The 27,766-nt window shown below is 41.7% G+C and overlaps 1 protein-coding gene across 10 annotated transcripts in view; it reads right to left on the reverse strand.

Annotated features, from left to right (window-relative positions):
* Window positions 1-27,766, reverse strand: part of Rere (arginine-glutamic acid dipeptide repeats) — a 351,136-nt gene that overhangs the window by 164,662 nt on the left and 158,708 nt on the right. For all 10 annotated transcript variants that reach the window (XM_050153152.1, XM_050153151.1, XM_050153161.1 and 7 more), the window contains one exon: window positions 688-793. In XM_050153152.1, the coding sequence (XP_050009109.1) occupies window positions 688-793 (106 nt within the window). The remainder of the gene's footprint in view (window positions 1-687; window positions 794-27,766) is intronic.

Consider the following 27,766-nt stretch of genomic DNA (forward strand, 5'->3'; position numbering starts at 1 on the left):
AGGGGGGCGGGGGGGGAAAGGGGAGGCGGGGAGGAGGCGGAAATCTTTTTTTTTTCAATAAAAAAATTATATTAAAAAAAAAGAATAGTAAAAAAAAACATGTATATGCATGTATGTGTTTTATGTGCACCAGGTGTTCATGGAGGCCACAGGCATTGAATTCACTGGAACTGGAGTTATAAACAGTTGTGAACTGCCTGGTGTAAGTGCTGGGAACTGAATCTGGATCCTCTACAAGAGTAGTAAATGCTTTTAATCAATGAGCTATCTCTCTAGGCCTCCCTCTCTTTTGTTGTATATTTTGAAGGAAAATGGAAAAATTGCAAAAGCATATATGAAAAGAACCCAGCAATGTTCTTTTTAACAAGCTCTTTTGAGAGAAATTCTACCAGAGGCAATCTCTGTTTCTCTCTTCTTTTTTAAATATTTATTTATTTATTATGTATACAATATTCTGTCTTTGTGTATGTCTGCAGGCCAGAAGAGGGCACCAGATCTCATTATAGATGGTTGTGAGCCACCATGTGGTTGCTGGGAACTGAACTCAGGACCTTTGGAAGAGCAGGCAATGCTCTTAACCTCTGAGCCATCTCTCCAGCCCGGCAATCTCTGTTTAACTGGTATTTTAAAAAAGAACTTTACCCAAAGCTAAGATTGAAAAGTACGGCATAGCGAGGGAATACGTACCATTTTCATTATGCCGATCCTGAACCAAATGCTGATAGACAGAATCTGGAACTTCAGACTGACGGTAGTACCATTTGACGTTCATGAGTAGATGGTCCCTCTTACTCTGAAAAGGAAAATCTAACAGCATTAGGAACAGGTTTCAGGTGCCTGCAAGTGCATATCATACGTACGACCAAAAGTCCTCTACACAGTAGATGGGCAAAAAGCAGGAAACACAGCAACCACCAGCAGCACAATCCCTGGGTCCCTGGCCACCACACCCCTCAGGCCACAATCCTCAGAACTGCTCATCTCAAGAAACAAGAGAGACGGATCTTGAAGCTTCTCAGCACGACTCACTCACTCATTATCACATTTTTTTAATGCCAATGCAGAGCTCTATATGGTACATATTTCTAGCTTAATCCTTGACCATCTTGGTAAATAACAATCAGAGCACACTATCGAGAAATATTAAAAGTAACAAGCTGGAAAGAACTTACCCAGAGACACCTGACAGTCTCTTCCCCTCCAAGGTTTGCCTGTCACAAACTGTCTCAAATTCTCCCTCCACTGTGGGCCACAGAACTGTATGGAAGTCACTGCTGCATGCCAAAATCACAAAGCACACCACGGGTAACAGGTGGTGATGAGAATGTGCATCCATATAATAGAACCTGCCTTATTATCTGACTCCCGAGGACAAACAGCTTACACATAACTACTGGTAAAAAATAAAGAGCCCCATGTTGACCATCATCCTCTAAGGGTGTACAGGACAACTAATCACATATTTCTAAAAGTTACCTTGGTTCTCAGCTCAAACAAAAAGGCTACAGGGTACAGCTTCAAGTACATTGCTTGTGTGCTAGGCTATGAGACAGCTCAACTCAGCAAACACTGAAGTTTCCTGGGATTCATAAAGTAGCTTTAACCCGAGGTAAAGGCAGTACAGTCCCCCTTGACAGCTTCTACCTTTTTCACAGGCTCACTGACCAAAATGCAGAGATCAAAACTCAAAAAAACTGCCTCATTTTTGTAAAGAGAACAGCTTAATTCTGAACCATGGCAGGAATCTTTAATGAAAGAAGACCCACCTTGGTTTAATAAACAGGCAAATATACTTTGAACTGAAAGACGAGCACAGGCAGGGAGAGAACTGTTGCAAGTCTCAACATTAACTCAGAATGTGGAATGCAATCCCACAATAAATATCATAAACATCGGGATTCTTGCTTTGCAGCAACTGTCAAACAGGCATGACCACAGGAAGTGGGTATCACTGCTGGCTTACATTAGACAGACTATGTATACAAAGGACCGTGTGTAGGCCATGGATTTTACTCATTCATACTTTTACACTGAAAAATTTAATGGCAAAAATTAGCTCATATTGTTTATTCTACCGAAGAAAAACTGAGGACAACCAGTATAAGAAGGCTCACAGAAAAAGTGCTGACTGTAAGAGTTTAAAGAAAGGAGCAGCCACCTTCTGTGAGACACTATGAAAGGAATGTGTACCCTGGGGAAAATGAAAAGGACCTCAGTGCACTCCTTCTAAGCAAAGGCAGAAAGAAATACAGACAGGAAAAAGAAAAAAGAAATACAAGACAGACCAACTGGGATACCAGCACACAGCACAGAACACCCAATGCTGAGACTGAAGAGAAGCTGAGCACTGGTGTGGTCTGGACTCAAGAGCAAGACTAAGATGACACTGCCAGTAAGGAAAACAGAACCCCTGAGCCTGCAGGGAGCAGCATAAACTCACCACAATAAGAGAAAATACTGGAAATCGACTCGTCTCTTGACTACTGACACATGGCAGGGTAATTCTGTTGCCCTGCCATTGTTGGATGTAGCACCCTCCGCAAGTTGTGGCAGCTAAAAATGTCTCTAAGCATTGCTAACTCTCTCTGGGTGTGGAGAAATGAAGTCAAAGTTGGTTGAAAGCCATTGTTGTCGTCGTCATTGTTGTTATTGTTATTTATAGAAGCCAAAGCACAATGGTCATAAAGACCTGGTCCAAGCACTACAGAATAGAGGACACAATTAACTAGAAAGCACAGGAAAGACTGTCGCGATGAACTCCCGATGCCATTACTACCCATATCTGTGTGACTCTGGTAACTTTCTAAGATCTTGAGTTTCTCTTTTGTACTGTAAATGAGAATAATTTAAGGAACTGGTGGAAAATGTAAAGACGGCATCAGATACCAGGTAAATGTTTAAAGGAAAGGCCCACCATCTGTCAGGAACCCTGTGGGTAAATGTGGAGCCATTCTCCCCCCAGAACGGCTTGTATAAGGGTGGCGTTGATCTCGGGCAGATGCTCACAAGGTCCCACTAATAGAGTACTTCCCAGAGTAGCCAGAATTCAGGGTACCAGCAGCCCCAGGAACTGTGCTCTACTATCTAAACATCTACTCATTACTGAAACATACCTAAGAAGCCTGAAAAACCTGCACTGCAACAGAAAGACTCTCCAGGTTCAATGACTGGCAATTTTAAGTTGTCTGTTTTTTCTGAACCTAGCCAGAAATTCTGGAAATTGTTACATGTGCCATTTCTACATTACTAGTTAATAACTGACACAACTAGGCCCATTGATTTCACACAATAAAACAAAAAACCTACTCTGGCTTACTTGTAAAACAGACCTGCAACTCTTGAAAAGCTTTTGGAGCTCCTGATGCAGTTCTGTCCAATGGCCAGGGGGCGGCAGTATTACGTCAAAAAAAACTACCAAACACCACTTAAACCCATACTTCCATTCCACAGATACAGCACAACAAAATAGGTGGAGTCAAATAAAACTGTTCTAAATAGGCCAGCAATTTAATAAAAGACTAACAAGAGCGGGCTATTTCAGAGTACTAGGCTAAAACTGTAAGGTACAGACTGCAATTCCATCTGCAACCACTAATTACCTTATTGTCCTAGGTCCTCAAAAAGCGAAGAGATGGGAAGGCCAACTGATTTGGGGGGGTCTCTTCCTATGTTAATAACTATATTCTGTAGTGATATTTTAATTGGATTTTAATAGATAAAGCTTGCCTGAAGATCAGAGTACAAAGCTAAGCGACCAGAGGCCAGGAAGTGGTGGCAAACAACTTTAGTCCCAGGACTTGGAAGATAGAGCAGATGGATCTCTGTGATTTCAAGGCTACCACCCTGAGCTACACAGATAGATCTAGAAACAGATCCAGGTGGTGGTGGCTCACACCTTTAATCCCAGAATTTGGGAGTCACACACCTTTAATCCCAGCACTAAGGAGGTGGAGACAGGAGATATGGCTGGATGGAGAGAAGAATATAAAGGGGAAGAGAAAGGAATCCATAGTGCAGTCTAGGCAGTCTGAGGATTCCCCCTTCATTTCGAGCATTAGTAGAGGTAAAAGGTCTCTCTAGTGGCTTACTGTTCTGTTTCTCTGATCTTCAGTTTTAACTCTTATTATCTGTCACTGGGTTTTTTTTTTTTTTTTGGGGGGGGGTGTCGAGACAGGGTTTCTCTGTGGCTTTGGAGACTGTCCTGGAACTAGTTCTGTAGACCAGGCTGATCTCGAACTCACAGAGATCCGCCCGCCTGCCTCTACCTCCCGAGTGCTGGGATTAAAGGTGTGGGCCACCATCGCCCGGCTGTCTCTGGGTTTTCATTAAGCATGCTACGTATGTCTTCCCCAGACCAGACCCAGTAGACCAAATGGAACTAAACTATGGTACATCTGTTCACTGATATTACCATCCAACAGGGTTACAAAGTGCAATGTCTTTTCTGGAGGACACTGTCTGCTATAAGGGGAGAATCCCTACTCAGGTCACACTGAGGGTTTCAGAACATTAACCACAGGAAGGCCTCTAAGTCAAATAATTGCTGAAAATCACAGAAATCTATCTATCTATCTATCTATCTATCTATCTATCTATCTATCTATCTATCTATCTATCTAGGTTTTTTGAGGCAGGGTTTCTCTGTGTTGCTTTTGGAGCCAGTCCTGGAACTAGCTCTTGTAGACCAGGCTGGCCTCGAACTCACAAAGATTCGCCTGCCTCTACCTCCAGAGTGTTGGGATTAAAGGCATGCACCATCACTGCCTGGAAAAATCACATAAATTTTAAGCCCAAAAAGTAAGTTCAGAACATCATGTGGTTCAGGGTCTGAACTCTGTATGTTAACAACCTCTGGCTTCTGTTTCACATACAATCTGTGTTCCTCCTTCACTGTGAGGATTTTGGTCCACTCATAGAAGCTGAATGGTTAGCTCTCATAAACCTTGATTACTGTCACTGTTCTGCAGAGAAAAAGAACCAGTCACAAGTTTTACTTTTCTCAGCCTCAACACTAAAATAAAGTAAAGGCAATATAGAAACAAGACATGTAGGAGTGGGCTGGAAGGGTAGGCTTGTCGCTTGAAGAATCCCAGGAGCAGATTAAGTGTTTCTAATAGCACGCTCACTCTTTACTAATGATATGACTGAAGACTAGCATACATCTCATAGAGATTTATGGCCATCACTAAATAATGAACCAAGAAATTTCCAGAGTGAAAGCACCCTGGGCAGTATTCCTGAAGGAAGAAGCATCACCCACTAGCAAGAAAAGGCTTTTCCACCTCCTTCATCCACACAGAGATGAAGACCAAGAGAGGAGATACCACAGAACTAGAGGACCAACCAAAGATGGACAGCTATTTGCGGGGGGAAGGGGTCACAAGAGTTTCTGGATTTACATGGGAAGTGGTGGTGGTGATAGATATGTGCAGGTTAACACTGGTATTCTTCTACATCAATGGCTTGACTCTCACTGAACTGAAAAATACATGTAAAATTTAAGGCATGAGCAACCATACAAGGTGTGACACACACACACACACACACACACACACACACACCACCACCACCACACACACACAAAATAAGGTGAGGAAGTGACTGAGAAAGACATCCTGATGATAACCTCTGACCTCAACACATGCCTGAACAGTTGAGCATGTATCTCTCTCACACGGATACACAGGTACACATATGCACACACACACAAAATTGAAACCACCTCTCAACTGTTAATTACAGAGTCAAAACTTACTAAGGCTCTGTCTACCTAGTTTTATACTACGGATGAGCAGTGACATTTTCAGGCAATTAGCTACTGTATTTGCAGTGGGGAGACCTATTTCTTGGCCTCTACTGTAAACTTACTAGTTTCTTGTTTTCTGGAACAAGGCTTCATGTGACCCAGGCTGGTCATGAACTATGTAGCTAAGACTGATCTTGAACTCCTGCCCTCCTGTTTCCAGCCCCTACGTGCTCGGACTGCAGGTGCATGCCTTAATGTTTTGCTGCGCTGTTGTTAATACTAAATGCACACATAGATAAGGTATGTGTAAAGGGGGATTTGAAATATGCTGTGAGACAAACAGAGCAAACTAAAGAATATTCTTGTATATGCCATCATCTACACTGTTCTTGACTAGTCAATCAATGGTCATGATTAATACTGGGTATCTGAGTGAACAAAGTATAGTCAGCAATGTACTACTTCTGCGAGTGTCTGTACAAGTGCCTTCGGAGGCCAGTGTGTGACAGTGGGCTGAGTAGGACAGACCCCACGGTCACAGTGGCAGTGCTATCCATCAGCTCAGGGCCTGGATAAACTAAGAATAAAGCAATCACCAATTCACTTTCTGCTGGAGCTGCAAGGGATGCTCGCAGTTCTACTACCTTAGCTTCTCCGACCCTAAGGTCCCCAGACCCAATGAGCCATGATACCAGCTTCCCCAGGTCTCTCCAGTGTGTAGGTGGCTCATAAGACCTCAGCACTTCCATAATGAGGTGATGTGAGCCATCCCTAAACACGCTCCCCCTTCCCTTCTATCTCACTGGTTCTGTCTCCTGAAGAACACTGACTAATTAATCCATTAAACATTACACTCAGGCTTTAAAAAACCCAATCTTTGGGTTCTGAGGCTCACTTTTACATGTAAGACCATACACTAGGATCTACAAAATCAGACAGCCAACAACCAACCAACCAACCAACCAACCAACCAACCAACCAACCCAAGACCCGATTGTCACCTTAACACTATGTTCACTCCAGGAGCTAAGGTCACACCAGATAAACACAAATTTCCTTTGGGCCAAAGGACATCTGTCTCTCCTTACATAAAGAGTAGATAGCTGCTCACAGACATCTCAGTAAGAAACTGCCTCATGTCCCTAAGTTCCTATCAAAGCTTTTTCTACTTTAAGAACTTCTATTATCAAAACTCAAGCCTAAACAAGCTAAAATTTGTCATCTTATTAATAACTGAGTGGTGGTGGTGACAATAACGGTGCTGGCCATGTGGCGAAACAGACAGAAGTCACAGGGTTCTCTCTACATACCAGAGACAGGGTGTTACAGAAAGGTGGGATCTGGTGAGGTGATCTGATGAGAGTGGCCCCACAGGCTCCTATGTGGACTGTTTGAAAAGATTACAAAGGGTGTGGCCTTGTTAAGAGGCACTCGTGTCATTGAGGGTGGGATTGAGGTTCTCCCTGCCTCTTCCTCACAGATCAGACAGTAGCTATCTGAGGACAGCCCTCTCTCAGCCCCTGCTCCAGCGCCATGCCTGTTGTTATCATGGGCTAACCTAGGAAGATGAAATGTTTTCTTCTGTAAATTAGCCACAGTGTCTCTTCACAGTAATAGGACAGTAACTAAGATACCTGGACCATGGGGCACTGAATTACAAAAATGATCGACTTAGGGCTTAAAGTCATCTCGCAGAGATTCTGCTGTGTCAAAACCTGATGGCAAAATATTTTGTAGAAGATTTTTATGAGTCAACATGGGTTTTATGTCCTCAAACTTCTTAGGATCTGAAATCTTCCCACGCCCCTTTTTTACACAGGGTCTCACTTTGTACACCAGGCTGGTCTCAAACTCACCTGCCTCTGCCTCTTAAGTGTTGGAATTAAAGATGCCACCATGCCCAACCCTCAAGTAAATTCTTAAAATTTACTGAATTTTCAAAATTGTTGGGCTGGAGAGATGGCTCAGAGGTTAAGAACATTGCCTGCTCTTCCAAAGGTCCTGAGTTCAATTTCCAGCAACCACATGGTGGCTCACAACCATCTGTAATGAGGTCTGGTGCCCTCTTCTGGCCTGCAGTCATACACACAGACAGAATATTGTAAACATAATAAATAAATAAATAAATTTTTTTAAAGAAAAAAATTGTTGTGTTTTAATGATATGTGTGTCTGTGTGGGTATGTACACTTGAGTGCAAAGGCCAACAGAGACCAGGGGACATCAGATGCCCCTGGAGCTGGAGTTATAGGTGGTTGTGAGCCACCTGAAATGGGTGCTGGGAATTGAATTTGGGTTCTTTAGGAAAGCAGTATGTATGTCTAAATGCTGAGCTATCTTCCCCGTCCTTGTTTTGCTTAGAAACAGGGTCTCACTATGTATCCCTAGCTGTCCTAGAACTTACTATATAGAGCAGGCTGGCCTCAAATTCACAGGGATCCACTTGACTTTGCCTCCTAAGCACCCAGCAAAACCATATTTTCAACAAACAAAATTCAGAAAATGAAGAGTATTTTTATTTTCAATTTCTTCTGGGCCTCAGCTTTTCTGTTTCTGCTCTGTCTCTGCCCTCAGAGGTGTACAGCATCTACCCTTTGTGAGATGTGCTCGTGAGAATATACTCAGGAAAAGGCACACGAAGTCTCGGCTCACTATGGAACTGATGTGACCCTGCAGCCCCTGGGATCACACTTGAGTCAGCTGCTTTCCAGATGAAATAAGCTGTACAGATGGCTTCTGCCAGACTCGAGCTGAAACAGATCACGTCTACTCTACGGGAACCCAGCAACACCACTAAGCTCCAGGTGCTGAGCTTTTCTGTTCTACTGCTTTCTGCATTGCCACAAGCTGCAGAATCTGGTTACCATAGTAAAATAGGTTTTCACAGAACAAATATTTGCACTTTAAGGGGTGCTTAAGACTTGCAGAATTAGAAGTTACTGTTTATTTAAGTAAAGTTTGCCCATATAGTAACAGAAATCTAATTACAGCTAACAAACACTCCTAATTGACCATGAATAAATTCAAATAGTTGGGTTAAGAAAGAAGAAAATCAGTAGGAACACTGCAAAGTTACACTTCCCATTTCATAGAAATTAGTTTTTTCCTGTTTTAAATGTCTTAATTATTTTTCTTCTCCCTATTGACTCAAACCAAATAAAGACCACAACCTCTAGTACCTGTTGGTCTACTTTCCACACCGTTTTTCTAATACATACACGCCCAAAAAGCATAGTTCAGTACAGGTCAGACAACAAAAGACCACTGCTACTGGAGAGAAGAGATGGAGAGCAGGAAATGAGAAGACTTGGTTACTCCTCGGGCAATTGATCAGCGTATTCAGTCAACTATAAGCAGGCTGGGAAAATGCTTTTTTAAAAAGTGTATGGGGGGGGTGAGGAGAGAGTGCTAATGCAGGAAATTAAGACCCATAAACCATTTTAAAATAAGGATTTTGTCACAAAGAATCCCCTCATGTTCCAGCACTAATATTAATGTCTTACAGTAACCTTTTCTTTGAAATCATTCTCCACATTTTTGAAAATCAAGTTTTAACTTTTAGGTTATTTTTTAATTACTGGGGTATAACTTACATACAATAAAATTAACTTGTCTGTAACACTGAATAACAATTTCTTTTACCACCCCATCATCAAGATAGGGAGCACTTTCCTTACCAAAAAAAATAGGCAACTCAGAACCAACACTGCTGTGCTCAAATATTGGCACACCAAATTACTATAAAATAATAGCCTAATCTCAATTCTTTCTTCCATAATCTCACATGCACACCAGTTTACACGGACAAAACCACTCCATGTCAGCTGCAATATTTTTTCCTGCAGCCAGGCACCACTACAGACAAAAACCCCGATGCAAAAATCAAACCAATTGTCATGTAAGGATGTAATACAGTATCTTGAAACTTCCAGAAGAGAGATAACTTAGGATAACAATAAAAACAACTGACAAAAATAGTGCTAATTCATTTTAAGCCATCCTTTCATTAAACCACACAACCAGAACTTAATGTGCACCTGCTTCACTACAAAAGGTCAGTGAGAATGGTGGGGGTGATGATGTCCAGAGACCATGGAAAGTTTGCATTCCACAAGAGCAGCAGGCCCACTCCGGAGACCCTAATTCAGATAACCATATAAATGCTTGGATATCAAAGTAAAAAGTCAGGAGCAATGAAACCTGTCATTTGGCAACCATGTAAGACCAGTTAAGCAACACTTGTTTACAATGTTGTGTAATCGCTTTGGGCATTACATTCATTAAAATTGGTAGTCTTCTCAAAAGATCCTGACGATGGAAAAAGTGGACTGAGACTTTGGCGGCTTCAAAAGTGGACAGAGAAATAGCCTTAAGATGTCCTTAGAAATGGGTAGATGCGTGCGATGTAGGGCTGGGGGTGTGGCTCTGCGGTATAGCACTTGCCTGGCATGCGCTGGGTTTAATTCCAAGCACTAATAGAGAAAAGGTGATATGTAATTGTAAAAATGGTTGATAGGGCTGAAGAAATGGCTCAAGATAAGAGCACTGACTGCTCTTCCAGAGGACCCAGTCAATTCCCAGCACCCACATGGCGGCTCACAACTGTCTGTAACTCCAGTTCCAGGGGATCTAATATCCTCACACACAGTATATACAGGCAAAACATCAGTGCACATTAAGTAAAGAAATCTTAATAAAAAAAAAGTAAGTGATAAAGATATTGCGCCTATTTAATAAATGCTATTGAGATTGAGACGTTATATAAGAAAAGTGAAATTTTATTTATAATTCATATTCTATTCCAAAGTTATTCTAAAAAATAAGTCAAAGACTGAAATATAAAATGTAAGGGGGCTGGAGAGCCAGGCGGTTCAGCAGTTAAAATGCACCTGCTACTCTCCCAGAGCCCTGAGTTTGTGTCACAGGAGCCCCATCAGGTGGCTTACAGATCACCTTTAACTCCAGCTCTGGGAACCTGATGCCCTCTTCTGGCTTCCAGGGGCACCTGCACAGCCTTGGTAGTGTGTCTGTTTCTGTCTCTCTGGTAAAATAAATCCTTTTTAAAAGTAAAACCATGAGAAACAGAAGTCAACTGAGATGATACTGTCCGGGCTAGCAGGCATCTGAGTTGATGAAACTGCTAGATCACGTTACAGAGAAGCAGACTCCTTCCTTCTAAGAAACACACACTGGCACAGCTGCCTGGTTCAGGAAACCTGATAATATTTACTAAAATAACAAGTATATTCACCTGTTTCCCTAGCAGTAACACTTACTGCAATTTATTCTAAAAATACTGCAATTTATTCTAAAAATACTTCTGAATATTTCTTTTATGTGTGTGTTTGCCTGAATGTGTGTATGTATGTCATGTGTGTGCTGTGCTCAGGGGCCTGAAGAGGACACAGATCCCCTGGAACTGGAGTTATAGATGACTGAGTCACCTGACATGAGAGCCGGGAACTGAAACCAGGTCCTCTGCAAGAGCAAGTGCTTTCAATGGCTGAGCAAGAGCTCCTCGCCCTCTAAAAATGTTTTGCATATACACAAAGATAACTATAAAAATCTAATATCCACAGCAATTCGGGGTCTGCCATCCCTGATAAATAAGACTCTCTCAAAACACTGAGGAGGAGAAAGGTGGAACAGGGAGAAGGAGAATCCATTATTAACAGGTAATAATTAAAACATAACACATCTAAATAATAAAACACCATGCAGCCGTGTACTTTTAAACATGGGGAATGAGACAGGGGTGGTGGGGCATGCCATTAATCCCAGCAGTCGGGAGGCAGAGGCAGGTGGATGTCTGTGAGTTTAAGGTCAGTTTGAGCTAGTTCCAGAACAAGCTCCAAAGCTACAGAGAAGCCTTATCTCGAAACAACAACAACAAAACGAAAACTCAAGAATTAAATAAACCTGAATTGCCCAAGCCTGTTTACGCTGTACCTTCCAGGCAGGCTGTGCACACACTTGGGGACAGGGGAGTCCTTAATAAGATGTAATTGAAACCTTCCTGAAAGCAAGGAGTACTACTTTCATAACATTCTCCTGTTTGTTATCTGCACAAACTCCTCTTGATTATAGACATGTCTTTCCAGGAGAACTATGTGGCAGCAAACTGCTGACTATATTGACGGCTGTCCTCTTTACACACAGCCTGATTAGCATTTCTATGCCTGCACTGCACTGCACATGCTGACATTATAAATCACATGCTCACTGTCATGCACAATAACCAAACACTTACCTAACAGCTAAGGGTATTACAAATGGATTGAACTAATCTTTGAATATATGCTCCAATAATTAAATTCTGCTATGATTTTCTACCTTTAAACCTGAAGGCAGGCAACACTGAAACTGAATGCTATCCACAGGGGCTTCACATTTGCCATGAAATGTCACTTATATTACAGAGTTCACATCCAATTACTGAACACAACCAGCCAGAGCATCTATCACTTACATTAAAACAAGCAGAAGCCAGCGGTAGGGCTGTTGGAAGCCATCAAATGGTTTAAATGGATTTCTCACCTTTCAAATATCAAGGGGTCCTCTTTCCCAGAACATCTCACCAAGGGGTTTGGCCTTTTAACAAAGAGAGCTGCCCATGTTGAAAGAACATTCAGCAGCAAGGACACACAGCAAAGCACAGTTCAAAGCTAGAGACATCTGCCCCTTGTGTTAAAATACAAAACAGCAAAGAATCTTTTATATGAAAATAATAAATACATGTAAATGAGAGTTTTTTCAAAGCCATTAACAAGGAAGCCAAGCCTCAGACCCGGAAGAGTCCTTGCTTTTGGTTAAGTGTCTACAATTCAGGGGTTGGCCAGGATCTATTCCTTTTCTAATTTTGAGAACAAAGAATCCTATCTTTAGGCGCTTGCGTAGAGCCCCCAGATCAAAGCACCATCAAGCACAGGGCTAAGCCACTCTGTGTCAGTGTTGCTGCGCATGCACTTACCAGGATTACAAGGGAGAAGCCCCCAGAGCTGCACAAACACATAGCCAAGTTGTCCACTTACTAATGTTAAACAAGAACCTTAAAACACCAAACAAGATGATTTCCCTAATCTTCTGTCTTCCTTTTTCAAAAGAAAGCACTGAAAGCCAACTCACAGTAATTAATATATAATACAAACACTACCACCTGATGAACATTCATATTCTTCAATGAGGGAGAAACAACCAGGAGATAAGCTCAGGAAATCTCTATCCAGTTCCACTATCCACATATATCAAGGGAAAACTGTCAAGAGTTCTACCTGGCAGTAGAAATTGTTGGAACATACAATGAAACAATGCCCAAGAAAATGGAATCCCCTGCCACAGCAGAGATTAGCATCTGGCAGTTACATTTCAAATCAAGCTCTACAAAAGACGTTCCCAGTTTCTCCCTACATGTCCTGCAGAGTACTGCATAATGTCCACACAGTTTGGAGGATTTTAACTCGGGGGTCCAAATGCACTCCACGGGGTCTCACATGATGCAGCAGTTGTTACAGTCTGAACCCTACTAGGTACTTCAAAAGATCCTAAGACTCAGAAGGTGATTCCTAGCGCCAAAAACAAAGTTTTGCTTTGCCAAGTTAATATTACTTTGTATGGTGTTACCTATATTGGAATGTATCATTTTCTAGTATTAATGATACTTGATATATTTACACAAAACAAACAATAAGACTGATCTAATGAATACATCTTAGAGATTTTTTCCTACTTGAAGTCTACAATTATATTCACAAATGTATGCATATACACCAAAATCACTATGAAATTTACAATGGCATAAGCACATACTTGAAAATTAAAAATTTCAAGTTCTAATCGTTTGATGGAATATTACATCAGATGAATATATTTAAAAGGGACAATAACAAAATAACAAAAATTCCTCCCTTGGCTCAATGTAAAATTTCCCTGAAAAATTAACTCTTTTAAGCTAATCTACTTTGGATACTCTGTAACAATCAGGATACTCAAAGTTTTAATATAAAACTGCTGCCAAGGAGCCAGTTCTGGCAACCTGTCTCATCACCTGTCAGTCTTACACTACACTGCCTATCTACTTGAGAAAACAAGACTACGAAGGCCTCTTGTAAAAATCAGCCCTGACACAGAAAGTAGTGTGTATGCTCTGACCTGGCATGGGCTGGGCTATTAAAGGGCAGCCATGGTGAATAGATAAAGTATTCCTTTGTCTGAGCTGGCCTTGTGTTTTGTACCTAGCTCCTCCCTCGTGGCTTTATGATGGAATGCTGGCAGTCATGACAGCACGTAAAGATTTAGAAATCAGTATTTGTGACCCTGGGGTTAAATAAAAAGGTATTTCAATAAAAACTAACACGTCATGTATACTGGATAACTGAGAGGATAGCTCCGGGGACAGGAGAGTTTGCAGACATTCCTCACTTATAAATAGATCAATGGTAAATCAAAATAAACTCATGCTGACAACACAACAAACACAAATGCTAACTAACACGGACTCTGCAAGGACAGACCAAATTCCCGTCAACCACCACGCATGGGGAATATGACACAGTTAGGAAGAACTCCCCACACAGATAAGGAGAGGGGGCAATGTGCTGAGAGGAGAGAGGGTTTGGCCAGGCAGACAGCGTAGATGGAGTAAGGCTGAAGAAGCAAACACAGTCTGGCCAGTTAGGAACTCTAACACATGCAAGGCTCCACTGCAGGAAGAAGCTATTAACAACAGAAAGTTCAGTAAAACGGGGGAAAGGTTCAAGGAAAAAGAAATGCCCAGTAAAAGTAAAAGGTAAAAAAAACAGGAAATCAGTTCAGCCATCACTTTTATTGCTGCTGTTTTGTGTTTTGGTGGTGATGGTTTTAGTCCTGGCTGTCCTGGAACTCAGAGATCTTTCTGCCTCTGCCACTGGGATTCAAGGAAGTATGCCACCACCAGCTGGCTTTGTTTGCTTTTTAAGGTTTATATTTTTAAAGATGTATTTATTATGTATACAGTGTTCTGCTTGCACATCAGACGAGGGCATCAGATCTCATTACAAATTACTGTGAGCCACCATGTGGTCACTGGGAATTGAACTTAGGACCTTTGGAAGAGCAGCCTGTGTTTTTAACCTCTCCAGCCATGTTCCTTTGTTTTTTTGTTTTTTTTTTTTAACAAATAAGGAAAATTCTGAAATTAAAAGGAAATAATATTAATCAACCACAAAGATCTAAAAATTTAGGAAAATTAAGTTTACCAAAAAAAGGACCAAGAGAAACATAGTGTTGTGGAGCAGAACTGTAAAGCTCAGTACTGGGGAAGCTGAGGGCTATGAAGAACAAGTTAATTGGGGCTGGAGAGATGGCTCAGCAGTTAAGAGCACTGCCTGCTCTTCCAAAGGTACTGAGTTCAATTCCCGGCAACCACATGGTGGCTCACAACCATCAGTAATGAGTCTGGTGCCCTCTTCTGGCCTTCAGGCATACACACAGAAAGAATTTTGTATACATAATAAATAAACATTTTTTTTAAAAGAACAAGTTAATCTGGACTATACAAACACTGAGATTTTTTTCCAAAATAAAATCAAGTCAGGAATTAATAATTTTTAAAAGAGCAAAAATATTGAGGTTAATTTCATATAATGTAACTATAAGCAAAAAAGGGGGAGCAAAACAGTATTTGTAATGATGAAGAAGCAAAGAGAAAACCATGGCAAGTATTCAAACATGACAAAAGAAATAAATATAATGCAGAATTTCAAAACAAAGGCAGTGTCAAATAGATGGCCTCACACAGTAATGAGCCTACACTAGAAATGAAGCGAAAACTCACAAATGAAAACCCAGAAACAAACAAACAAAAAAAATGAATAAACAGAAAATTAAAACACTGAAGAAGGAAGGAATTTCTCTGACTTCTGTTATCCCATGTGCATGCTCTGTCACAGGGCACATGCACAACACACAAAAATAATAGTAATAACTTTCATTTTTTATTTTTTTTATTTTTTATTTTTTGGTTTTTCGAGACAGGGTTTCTCTGTGGCTTTGGAGCCTGTCCTGGAACTAGCTCTGTAAACCAGGTTGGTCTTGAACTCACAGAGATCCACCTGCCTCTGTCTCCCGAGTGCTGGGATTAAAGGCGTGCGCCACCATCACCCAGCTTTAACTTTCATTTTTTAAAAAAGGGAACACAAAACAAAACAGCCAGATATGGCAGTGCGGTTCTTTAATCCTGTTGTTTAAGATTACAAGAGGAGGGGGCTGATGAGATGGCTCAGTGGTTAAGAGCACTGGCTGCTCTTCCAGAGGTCCTGAGTTCAATTCCCAGCAACCACATGGTGGCTCACAACCATCTGCAATGAGATCTGGTGCCCTCTTCTGGCATGCGAGCATACATGGAGGCAGAATGTGGTATACATAATAAATAAATAAATTAAAAAAAAAGATTACAAGAGGATTCCAGTTGAATATCACCTGCACATGGGGGGGGGGGGCCCTGGAATCAAAGAGAAAAGGAGAGGGATGAGGAGAGAGGGATGGGCAAAAGCTTGTGCATGGGATTATTCCTGCACAGTCAGGAGGATCAGGAGCTCAGGATCAGCTTCCAATGTTCTCTAACATCACTGGACTTGAGAAAAATTCATGCATGTAGGTGAAGGCAGCACGAATTTTAAGAGAGAAATCATCACTGGGCTTTGACAACAATGTTCTGAATAAAATGAAAACATGGCTTTGTCTGGTAAGTAAGGTGTGCACCACCATGCCTGGCTGACCTTCTTTTACAATGCTGAGCACTGTGAACTGCAGCACGAGCAGCTACCGCTCACACAATACTCTTGGGCAGAGGAGAGCATGAGAACAACTGCCTCAGTTGTCTGTGGTCTTAGACTGGAGGGAGGGGTGTTACTATGATGAAAGGTGCACTTGACAGCTGTGCCCCTTAAGTCAGATGCAGCTTCACACTGTTCATGTACAAAACATTGCCTAGAAGCAATGAAACCCAAACTAGATTATGCTTTTGAAATATCATTTCCCAGTGAAAGAAATTAGAATTTTTTGTGGAAAAGGGATTCTGCAGTAGGCATCTGCAAGAATGGAATACCTACATATACAGTCAAGAAAAACCTATCAAGCTCCAACTATCAAAAAGACTCAGGAGCAATTCCAAGTGGCACCCCACTACATTAATGATGAGCAGTCTGGCTTCTCTAAGGATTAAGGGTTACAAGTTCTACTGTAGTATCTGGAAACACTAAACAAAGAGGAGGGACAGTTGTCACATGGTCTCGCCTGTGCACCTGGGTTAAGAAGTGGTGGCTGGCAGGAGCCCTGTGTGGAGCACTGCCACAGAAACTCCCTCCAGCTGATAAGTGAAAATGAAACAGACCTACATTTTTGCAACTCCTAAGGAAAAGGTGGATAGAAAAATAAATAAATAAAATCAGCTTTGTGGCTCCTGACAAAAAATATAGTTCACTAATGCCGTGGTTTGAATAAAAATGTTCCCCCAAAGGCTCACAGATTTGAATGCTTGCTCACCAGGGAGTGGTACTATTAGAAGGCGTGGCCTTGTAGGAGGAAGGATGTTACTAGGGGAGGGCTTTGGGGTTTCAGAAGCCCAAGCCAGGTCTAGTGACTCTCTCTTCCTCACACTGCCTGTGGATCAGGATGTAGAACTCTCAGCTCTTCTCCAGTACTGTCTGCCTGAGAGCTGTCATGCTTTCTGCCATGAGGATAATGGTGGCCTAACCACTGAAACTAAGCCAGCCCCAAATAAATGCTTTCTTTTTTAAGAGTTGTCATGGCTATGATGTCTCTTCACAGCAATAGGGCAGCGACTAAGAAAACTAACTATGCTTCTGCTCAAATAGATCAGTCTTAAGACTACCCAATAGCTGGATCAAGCTACAGGAAATGCAGAGGATATAGGCACTGTGTGAACAGTGACATTCAGATGGCACAAGATTCCTGGTCAAGTGCCTTGGTATCAACAACTAAAACAAAAGGAAGAAGGGGAGGACTTAACAGATTATTAATGTAACATATTTATAAGACATATTATAGACCAAGAAAACCTAGTGTCTAGAAAGCCACACTCAATAATGAGCCATAGATTACTGGTCTAAGTCAAGGTGTAGTTAGTTCTGTGGGGAAAGGAAGGGCTGCCGCTACCTGGGAACAGAAAAGTCCTCCTGGGCCTAGGAGATGGCTGCACACTATAGTGATTCACACACTGCAGGCGCTTTATGTGGGTGTTTGCATTGTATGAACACAAGGGCTTAGAAAATATAAAAAAGACAAAAAGAAGCAAGGGCTAGAGTTCTTCTAAGCAGAGAATGCAGGAAAGGGGGACATACACCTGTAAGAACAATTCCACCAGGGTAGAGGTGAGTTTCATGTCTCAGACACCATAAAGGCACTGTGTGCAGTAGATAAAAGATGCCAGTGCTACAAACATAAATATTCCCTAACTGTGTGGTTAAGCACCAGGTCCTACCCTTGTCTGGTTTTTGTTTGTTTGTTTGTTTGAGACAGGAACTCACAAGGCAGCTTGGACTGGTACTGAACTCATGGCCCTCCCACTCCATCTCTTGAGGACTAGAATTTCAAGCATATGCCACTATACCCAGCACCACTGCATTCTCATGAACTTGTCTTTAAATTCACTCTTAATGAGTTTCACCCTAATGCATTTCATGCAAGATTACATGAGGTTCGTATCTGTTTCAAACCTTTTTAAAGTCATCTTTCCACATCTTAACTGAATCAAAACAATTCAAGTTAGCTCATGAGGACAAACTAAGTCTTTAAAGTAAACCAATATACAGAACTTGTTGAAAATGTTAATTTCTACAAACAAAACCATACAGTCTCTTTCTAATTCTACTAATAATACTCTAATACTAATAATACTAATACTAATAATACTAATACTAATAATACTAATACTAATAATACTAATAATACTAATAATAATTCTTTCTAATAATACTCTGTTTTTGGTACTTCCTGCATGTTTTTCGTGTGGGCTAAAATTTTTCTAATATCAGAAATGGCTGTAACTCCTAGGGTCATTACTATTTGGGTGGAGTGCTGCGTTTAGGGATCTAGTTCCACGCTGGTGATGTGGGAAGGTCGTATGTCTATCAAAATGATGTGGGAAGGTCATATTCTATCTGTTGCTTTCATTGGTTAATTAATAAAGAAACTGCTTGGCCTGACTGGTCAGAACATAGGTGGGTGGAATAGACAGAATGCTGGGAAGAAGGGAAGTGAGGTCAGAAGCGATGGAGCCAGCCACTAGGTCAGACATGCTGAATCTTTCCCAGTAAGACACCATCTTGTGGTGCTACACAGACTATTAGAAATGGGTTAAGCAAGATATGAGAGTTAGTCAAGAAGAGGTCAGGTATAATGGGCCAAGGAGTGTTTATATTAATACAGTTTGTGTGCTGTTATTTTGGGGCATAAACTAGCAAGGCTGCTGGGAGCCAGGCGGCAGGAAAGCAGCCCGCTGCTCCTTCTACAGAATGGTCCAATCATGGCACACAGTGCTGCTCCTTCTACAGAATGGTCCAATCATGGCACACAGTGCTGATTCCTACTCAGCTATCATTTTTCCCAGCACCAGAGCTGCTACAGTACTGGGGAAGAGCCAAATTAATACTCAAGCACCCCAGTGTCAGCCAAGCTACTAAAAAGTTCTGGCCTTTATCCCCCTGCCGTTAGCCAGTTGTCTGTGGAGAGCCAGTGTCTATGAGTCCACTGCAGAGCAATGTTTTTGCACAGTATAATTAAAGCCCTGCAGGAGCACCAACTGGCTTTAACAGTTTCTAATCAGTTACTCTCCATTTCTGCACTTATCTCATGGTGGATTGCTGGCAGTTCAATCTGTAAGCCACATTTGAGTCACAGTAGCATAAAGAATTGGATCTCACGGTAGCTATCCCTACAGTAGCCATTTGTGACCATGATGAGACCTTCCAAAAGAAACCAACACACTGAATATATCAGAGCAGCAGGCGCCTGAACCCATGGACCATCTGTGCCATCCTGCTACCATGCTGGCACACCCTGTTTATGTAAGAACAGACACAACCTGAAAGACCACATGCCTACATTATTTATCACTGTGAAGTTTCCAAAACACAGCATCACAGAGCTTTATTTTCACGTGAGAATAACCCCGAGAAGAAAGCAGAATGAGTGTTATCTCGATGTGACAGCTATGAAAACCAATGCCCTAACAGATTAAATAGCTTGTCTCAGTAGCACAGCTAGCCAGTGTAGAATTAGAAAAAAGAAGCCAGCTGGGTCTCCTTTTTCCAAGAACAATCTACTTCACAGTGAACTAAAATTACCTCATCACAATTATATATAAAACACAATGTGAATTAGAGATGTAGACTCACAAATGGCACAAAGTCTATACACCACTGGGTAGAAAGATCAACAAAACAAAACACCAGTCAACCAGAAAAGCCAAAATTAAGATTGTTTACAGTGAGAATTTGCCACATTTTATAAGGCCAACAAGCACTTTTCTTTCCTTTCTTTTTTTTTAAAAAAGAGAAAGAGACAGAAACTGCAGGTGATTTTTCATTCTTATTTGTTTTCTGGATGGGGGCCTCATTATATTGCCCAGGCTGGCCTCAGATTTCCAGACTGATCCTTTTGCCAAGTCTCCCAAGTGGGAGTGGATTTGCAAGCCATCACACTGGGTTCAAGACTTGTAACAACGTAGCCAATAGTGTATTAACTGAATTAATAATGAATAAAACTTAGAACACAAACTGAAATACTACCCTGGTTCTAGATAAATCTATCAATAAGTAGTATCCTTTTGTTTTGTTTCTAGAAACAGGGTTTCTCTGTGTAACAGCTTTGACTGTTATGGAACTCCTGCTGAAGACCAGGCTGGCCTTGAACTCACAGAGATCCACCTACCTCTGCCTTACAAGTGCTGGGTGGCTGTGCCACCAATGCCCAGCTATAAGTACTATTTCTTAAAATTTGGAAAACTGTGTCATGGTTAATTAAAATCTACTGTGTTTCAATATAAACAAAACTTCCAAAAATAATAAAAGACTCCTAATAACAAATGTCAATAAGATTTCTGAGCATTCTTCAGTAGTAAAAACTTAATGGCACAGAGCCATTCTCACTTCCCAGGAAACAAAGACATATTATCAACAGCTGTCTGGTTTAAAAAAAAAAAATCATCTACAATGTCAACTACAATGTTTACTTTTAGCAAACTTCCTTTGCCTAAATGGGCACCAAACCTTTTGTGGCAAAAAAGTGCTAAGGTACTTCTCATATCAGCAACTATTTGATAAATTTGAGATTAAAAAAAAAAAAAGCCTACCTTTCATTAGAAGCAGATAAAGACACTTCAGCTACAGTAAATATTTTGTTAGGACATTAAAAAAATAAACAAGGAAAAGGGGAAAGAGCATAGGTATAGTACAGGCATAAGAACTCACCAGCTTAGCCAGGAAGTGGTGACGCATTTAATCCCAGCATTTGGGAGGCAGAGGCAGAGGCAGGTGGATCTCTGTGAGTTCAAGGCCAGTCTGGTCTACAAGGGCTAGTTCCAGGACAGGCTCCAAAGCTACAAAAAACCCTGTCCTAAAAAACCATAAATATATACATAAGTAAATACAAGACAAAAAACACCTCACTAACTTAAAATAAAACAGGAAAGCTAATTCTCCACTAACTGCACAAGCACAACTCCATCCTTAGAGCAGCATGAGCAATAGGAGAGGAAGAAGCAAACCACCATCAAGCTCGCATTAGTTCCCCAGTATTTTCTGAACAAAGACACATAGTTGGGCTTGAGTGTATAGAACATGTATGGCCAAGTGAACAGCAACCACAGGGAAAACAAACTAAAAATATCTACTAACTGGATCTTTAGAGAGAAAACCAGCCAGGCCTGTGTATAAGAAGCTTCTGTCAGGACTGAAAAGATGTCTCAGTGGTTTAGAGTACTGGCTGCTCTTATAGAGGACTTGGGTTGTGAGTCCTATATAAGACTCATACATGTTGGCTCACAACCATATCTAACTCGAGTTCCAGAGGACCCAACACCCAGAACGCACATGAAACACAGACATAACACACAGGCAAAACAACCATATACTTAAAATTTTTAAATGACCTGTCAGGCCAGGCAAAGTAAAGTGCTACATGAGTCTAATCCCAGCATTGGAGAAGTGACTTAAAATTGCAAGTACCAAGTGAGCCTGAATTCTATTGTGAATTTTTGGCACGTAAGCAAGCAAAGAACACATACAAATAAAATCAATCTTTTAAAAATTGTAAAGGAGAAAAAGAAAGAGCGAAGGAAAAGTATCCATCAACAACTACTGTGAGTAACCACTAAGGAACAACTGCACAGAGTACAGCCGCTCTTTCCAGAGCATCAGGAGCAGCCTCCATCGCACGAGGACCTCAGGTGCAATACAGCTTCAGTTCAGGAGGCTGAAGACTGGCCTAGAAAAGAGCTGACTCAGCTACAAAACAACTCAGATGCAAGTCAGAATATGACAAAGACCTAGAGAACTATACTGACATTCTATCTCCCTTTGAGAGAACTCAGAAGGCTGATGACGTAGTAAGCTAGGCTATAGAGCAATTGCCTAGCTCATACACAAAATCCTGGGACTAATCCCCAGCACTGCAAGAAAGCCAGTTTGAGTAAGAAAATGAATTACATTCAGAGTTGATGAAACAGGTGACATATATAGAAATGGTGCTAATATTCAAGGTTGGTAGCACTCAAGTGTACCCTGCCAGGACCACAGAGAAAACGTCAACTTCAGCAATCCCAAGGCCACATGCATTACTGAACACGGCAGAAAACCGAGGCATGTGTCAGGAAAAGGGCTTTCACCGCCCACTATTTCTACCAGTAGTTAAAATAGCCGGTGCTTAAACCATTTAGTTCATAATGAAGTACACTTTTAATCTGACAATTGTCTACTTTTGACAAACTTGCTTAATCAGGTCCCTGATACTATAACCCAAACTACAAACCAAGGGGATGGAAAATATTTCAGGTCATCTTTCAGAAAACTCACTCAAAAAATTTAAAAAATTTTAAACAAAGTAAAAGTTGGGGCTTAAGTCCTTCCCTCCCTGAAAAAGGGAAAAAGAAAAAAGAAAAAAAACCTCACTCAACTTCTTGCTCTGACACTATGAGGGGTAATCCTATTCCATACTAGCTGAGCAAGGTAAGAGTCACTCATCCCAGTAGTGAACAGGACACAGAGGGCCTTGCTCTCAGACGTCTGTAAATTTGAGCGGGTGACGTGTTTCCTCAGTTAAAAGAATACACTCACAAGCACTCCAACTCCAACCAGAACAGTCTAACAAAGCAAGCTGAAGTCATGGAACATGTGCTCTAAACTGCTAGATCAACTGTACAGGAGCCATCCTACCGCACTCTTCCACCTAGATGTGTTTTCTCCATTTACTTCATCAACCAATGCATTTAAATTCTGAAGTCAGGTTGGCAGTGAGAAGAGCTCACAACACACTGCAAAAGAAGGTAGCACAACAAAAGATGCCATGTGGAAGGCAACACACAAGAGAAAATAGGCACTCCTGTACCCACCCACCATCATGGGCAACAGGCAGACCAACAGGCATCTCCAAGGGTATAGAGTGGGCAGCATAGGAAGTTCTAGCTCTAGGGATAGGTTTGGCAATGTTATAAGTTGCACCGCTCATTCCATCCCATCGATCACACAAAGCTGACCTGGGTCAACTTCTCCAGGAAAACCTCAGCTCCCCCACATATCAGAGCCTCCCTGCAGGAGCTGCACATTCAGCAGGCAAAATGCCATGCATATAAACCACTGCCACTGGTTTATGACACACAGATTTCAAGGATTTCAAGTCTCTTTCTTCTTTTCCTCACGAGTCTGCCTTCCCACTGAACCAGCTCCTTTGTACAGCAGAGAAAAAGGCTTTAAAATCTGAGCAGTTGTCTAAAGTAGTCAACCATGTTTCTGTACTGGATTTGGGCTTGGTCTTGTGGTTCTGCTGGAGCTGTCTCTTACTCAGCCTTGTCCTTGGAGGGTTAGAACAAAAAGGCCTTCAGAAACTGCTACCTTCACAAAAAACCAAAAAAAAACAAAACAAACAAACAAAAAACATGATCACCACACTGCCAGTTCTATCTCCCTTTACAGAGAAGATTCTAGCTTCCCCCGAGTAGATGCAGTTACTCTGCTGCCTGACAAGCCTGGCTATGACCCACAGTGGTGGCCAAGGATATTCATGTGCTCTTCTCTACCCTCGGCTTCTTCTAACAGCACACAAACAACACAGGATCGTCCTCATCCCTACCCTGAGGGGGGAGTCTCACCCAGTGAGGTAAGCACTGGAGCTGGGCTACCTCCCAGCCCACCTTTCACTTTAAACCTGGCCATTAAACTTGCAGGCCCTTCTGCCTCAGTCTCCCAAGCAGCAGGGAAGACAAGCCTGTACCACCAGGTCTAGCCAGACTGAGCTTTGACTTAATTATCATAAGGAAAGAATTTACAGTTCAACACAGCTTCAACAGCGCTGCAGGGTAATGAAATATGCTCAATGCATGTGGGTTTGCAAAGGCTATTGTTGAAATAATTTGTTAACTAGGCATCAACAGCTGCAAAAGAGAAAACAGATAAGTAAGTAGTGGGGAGAGTGTGTGTGTGCTCAACCAGTAACTTAAAAAAAATGTACAAAGGCACTTACCAAAAGAAAATCACAGATCTGCTCGAGAGCACTGTGAATTAGAAAGGAGTTGTCCAAAGGGACCCACCAGCCTACTGGCGATTTCAACACAAAGCACCGCACAAATCTCCCTATGCCAGGGACAAATCACCAGAAGGCAAAGCCCCTGTGAGCCACCCCTTAATAATGCAGCCTTTCCAGGACTGTATTGATTTTGTTTCAGAGAAAGGAGTGTGTTTTATCTTCAGCCTTACAAGCTCAGCGACAACATCAAAATTTAACTGCAGCACTTTCCTGACACCTGATTTCTCAAACTGTAGCTTGGAGTCTTTGTCATTTCTCATCCATTTCCAGAGAATCCCTGACCTCGCTGCATGTGTCTTCCTACTTGGCCCGCTGTAACCACACTAGTCTTTCAGTTTATACAGCTTAAATCAGTCTATCAGTGATCAGCTGCTCCCCATTTCTCCTAGAAATGATTTCAACCATGCACCAGAAAGTTTATACATTCCCACCTGTTTGTTAACAAGCCTGCTGGATAGTGTCAGTTAGGACTGACCATGAAATGGCAGCTGCAGTCACAGTACCATATACAAAAGAAACCCCAAATTCCACTCCATTCTTTTTTAAATGTTCTTTTTAATTCTATCTTATTAGTGGAACAATCTCTCAACTCAACCTCTCAACAAACAGGTTTTGCAACAAAAACTATAAACCACAGGCTTCTCCTAATTCAGCAAGAAGACAATATTAAGTAGCTAAGCCGGCTCATGTCAGGGGCACTGAAAGCTGAATCTGTCCGGTGGAGTGGGGGAATTACTTTCACTTCAAAGTGAATCTTAAATTGATCAACAAATTAATTGTTTGATAATTAACTCCATTAACAAAGTTCAGAGCAATTAAAAATTTGATTATAACCCGGCAGTGGTGAAGCATGCCTTTAATCCCAGCATTCAGGAGGCAGAGGCAGGAGAATTTCTGTGAGTTCGAGGCAGCCTGGTCTACAGAGTGAGTTCCAGGACAGCCAGAGCTGTTACACAGAGAATTCCTGTCTGGGGGGGGGGGGATGATTTCTGATTACAGCCAGGTGTAGTAGTGCACACCTTTACCTAGCAAGGTGTGGAGGCAGAGGCAGGTGGAGCTCAGTGAGTTCAATGCTAGACTGGCCTACACAGTAAGTTCCAGGACAACCAGGGCTACATAGAGACCATTATCAAATAAAAAAAGAAAAAGAAAAAGGAGAAGAAAAAAGAAAAAGAAAAAAAGAAAAAGGGGAAAAACCCTAAAGCTTATACACAGAAGCACCACTCTAGTGGTCAGAAGCTAGTCAGTGAGGCTGGACCAACCAGGTAAAGGCTAAATCACTTCACAGCAAGATAAACATGCACCAACAAAGGGATACTCAGCAACAACGGTGAAAATAAAGAGCAACAGAACCAAAGCAGCAGAAGAAACTGTGTGGTAACAACACGACACAGGCACGCTGCTCCCAACAATTTGACTAAAACCATCAGTTTTATATATTCTACTTCAGAAATAAATACCAGCAGCTACCCTAACTGAACTAATGTTGATATTGAGGATTCTGTTGATTTGACATTTGAAATTAATTTATAAATGCCTTTCACAACTGTATGTGGGATGTAAGCACAATGATTATACCTAGTTTGTATGCTGGGGAAGTTAGGAGAAGGACAACAGCAACTCTCCTGGCAGTCCTGGGATGGACTTAGAACACTTTACATCCGCAGCACTCTCAAGAGACTTTCCCACTCTGTAACAAACCTATTCTTGTACTCGTCAGTAGGGTGGCTGACCAATCTGCATTCTCTGACTCCACATCTTAGAAGGAGTAGTAATCCCTGAGGATGATGCTAGGACAATGAATCCATCACTGCTGTTGTTTCACAGTGAAGAAACTCACAGATCGAATGCTCCAACCAGGAGTGAGATGGTTTTACAATCTTAAGAGTGAAATGTATAGTTTAACTGCCTCTGCTATGGGAGAATCATTTCAAATGTAAACCACAAACAACTCCCCACCCCAAAGCATGGCTTGGAGCAGACAGAGCTAAGACCAGCAGCAGAGCAAGGAGGGAAAGGAATGGACTCTGAGGGAGGAGAGTGTCCACTGCAGAGGAAGAGGGGCCTAGAACACAACACAGCAAGAGATACAAGGGGTGGGTAAGAGGAAAAGATGAGGTCACAGAGTCATTCTGTGAAATGCCTAAGCTTACCATAAAAACATGCTAGAAAATCTACTACAGGGTAATGGAGAGAAAACATCTGGGCTCCAAAGAACTGATCACACACAACTCTTCTACTACTGCCCAGAGTCCCCTGTCTGTGAGCACAACTCTACAGACACTTCCAGAAACTCTACTTAACTCATTAAACAAAAACTTCAAGAAGAGTTTTTGTCACCATACAGCCGAAAGGCTCTGTAACCATCAACCAACATAGAGTTGCCCTGAGAAATTTCTTTAAGAACTGTCTCTAAACAGTGGAGTAAGTAAAATCTAATACTTTGCCTTTAAAAATGGCACTCAACTCGTACCCAGCTTACTTTAAACAGGTAACTAATTAAAGGAATAGAGCAGACTAAACTGTACTGCGTACAACAGGAGTTGATTTATGACATAAACACTACACATCACATTACACAGGGATATCAGTAATCAACTAGTTCCAGGATAAACACACTGTAATATGGCTCAATTTAGAGACTTAATTTAATTAATTTAGTAATTAATTCAGCAATATTTTCAGACAAAAGATGGGTGGAATGTGTGAAATATTATTTCCTCCTGATCAAAACAGAGAAAAGTCGGGTCTTTATTCTTGGCCGGAGTGGTTGGTTATCTAGTACAGGGGAGGCGCTATGGATAGTGTGAAATTCCTCTACAAAGGGCTTTTACTGATACTACTGAATCAAGATACATATTGCAATACAAGCTTCTATTTCCAAAACTTCAGAGGGCTGGGCAGTGGGGGCTCATACCTTTAATCCCAGAACTCAAAAGGCAGAGGCAGGCAAATCTCTGAATTCAAGGCCAGCCTGACCTACAGAGAGACTTCAAGGATGGCCAGAGAAACCTCACCTCTAAAATCCATCTAAAAAAACCAAACCAAGGGCTGAAGAGATGGCTCAGTGGTTAAGAGCATTGCCTGCTCTTCCAAAGGTCCTGAGTTCAATTCCGGGCAACCACATGGTGGCTCACAACCATCTGTAATGAGGTCTGGTGCCCTCTTCTGGCCTGCAGGCATACACACAGACAGGATATTGTATACATAATAAATATTTAAAAAA

This window comes from Alexandromys fortis, unplaced genomic scaffold, assembly GCF_014885135.2.
Source record: "Alexandromys fortis isolate MF-2015 unplaced genomic scaffold, M_Fortis_MF-2015_v1.1 scaffold_88, whole genome shotgun sequence".
Taxonomy (NCBI): domain Eukaryota; kingdom Metazoa; phylum Chordata; class Mammalia; order Rodentia; family Cricetidae; genus Alexandromys; species Alexandromys fortis.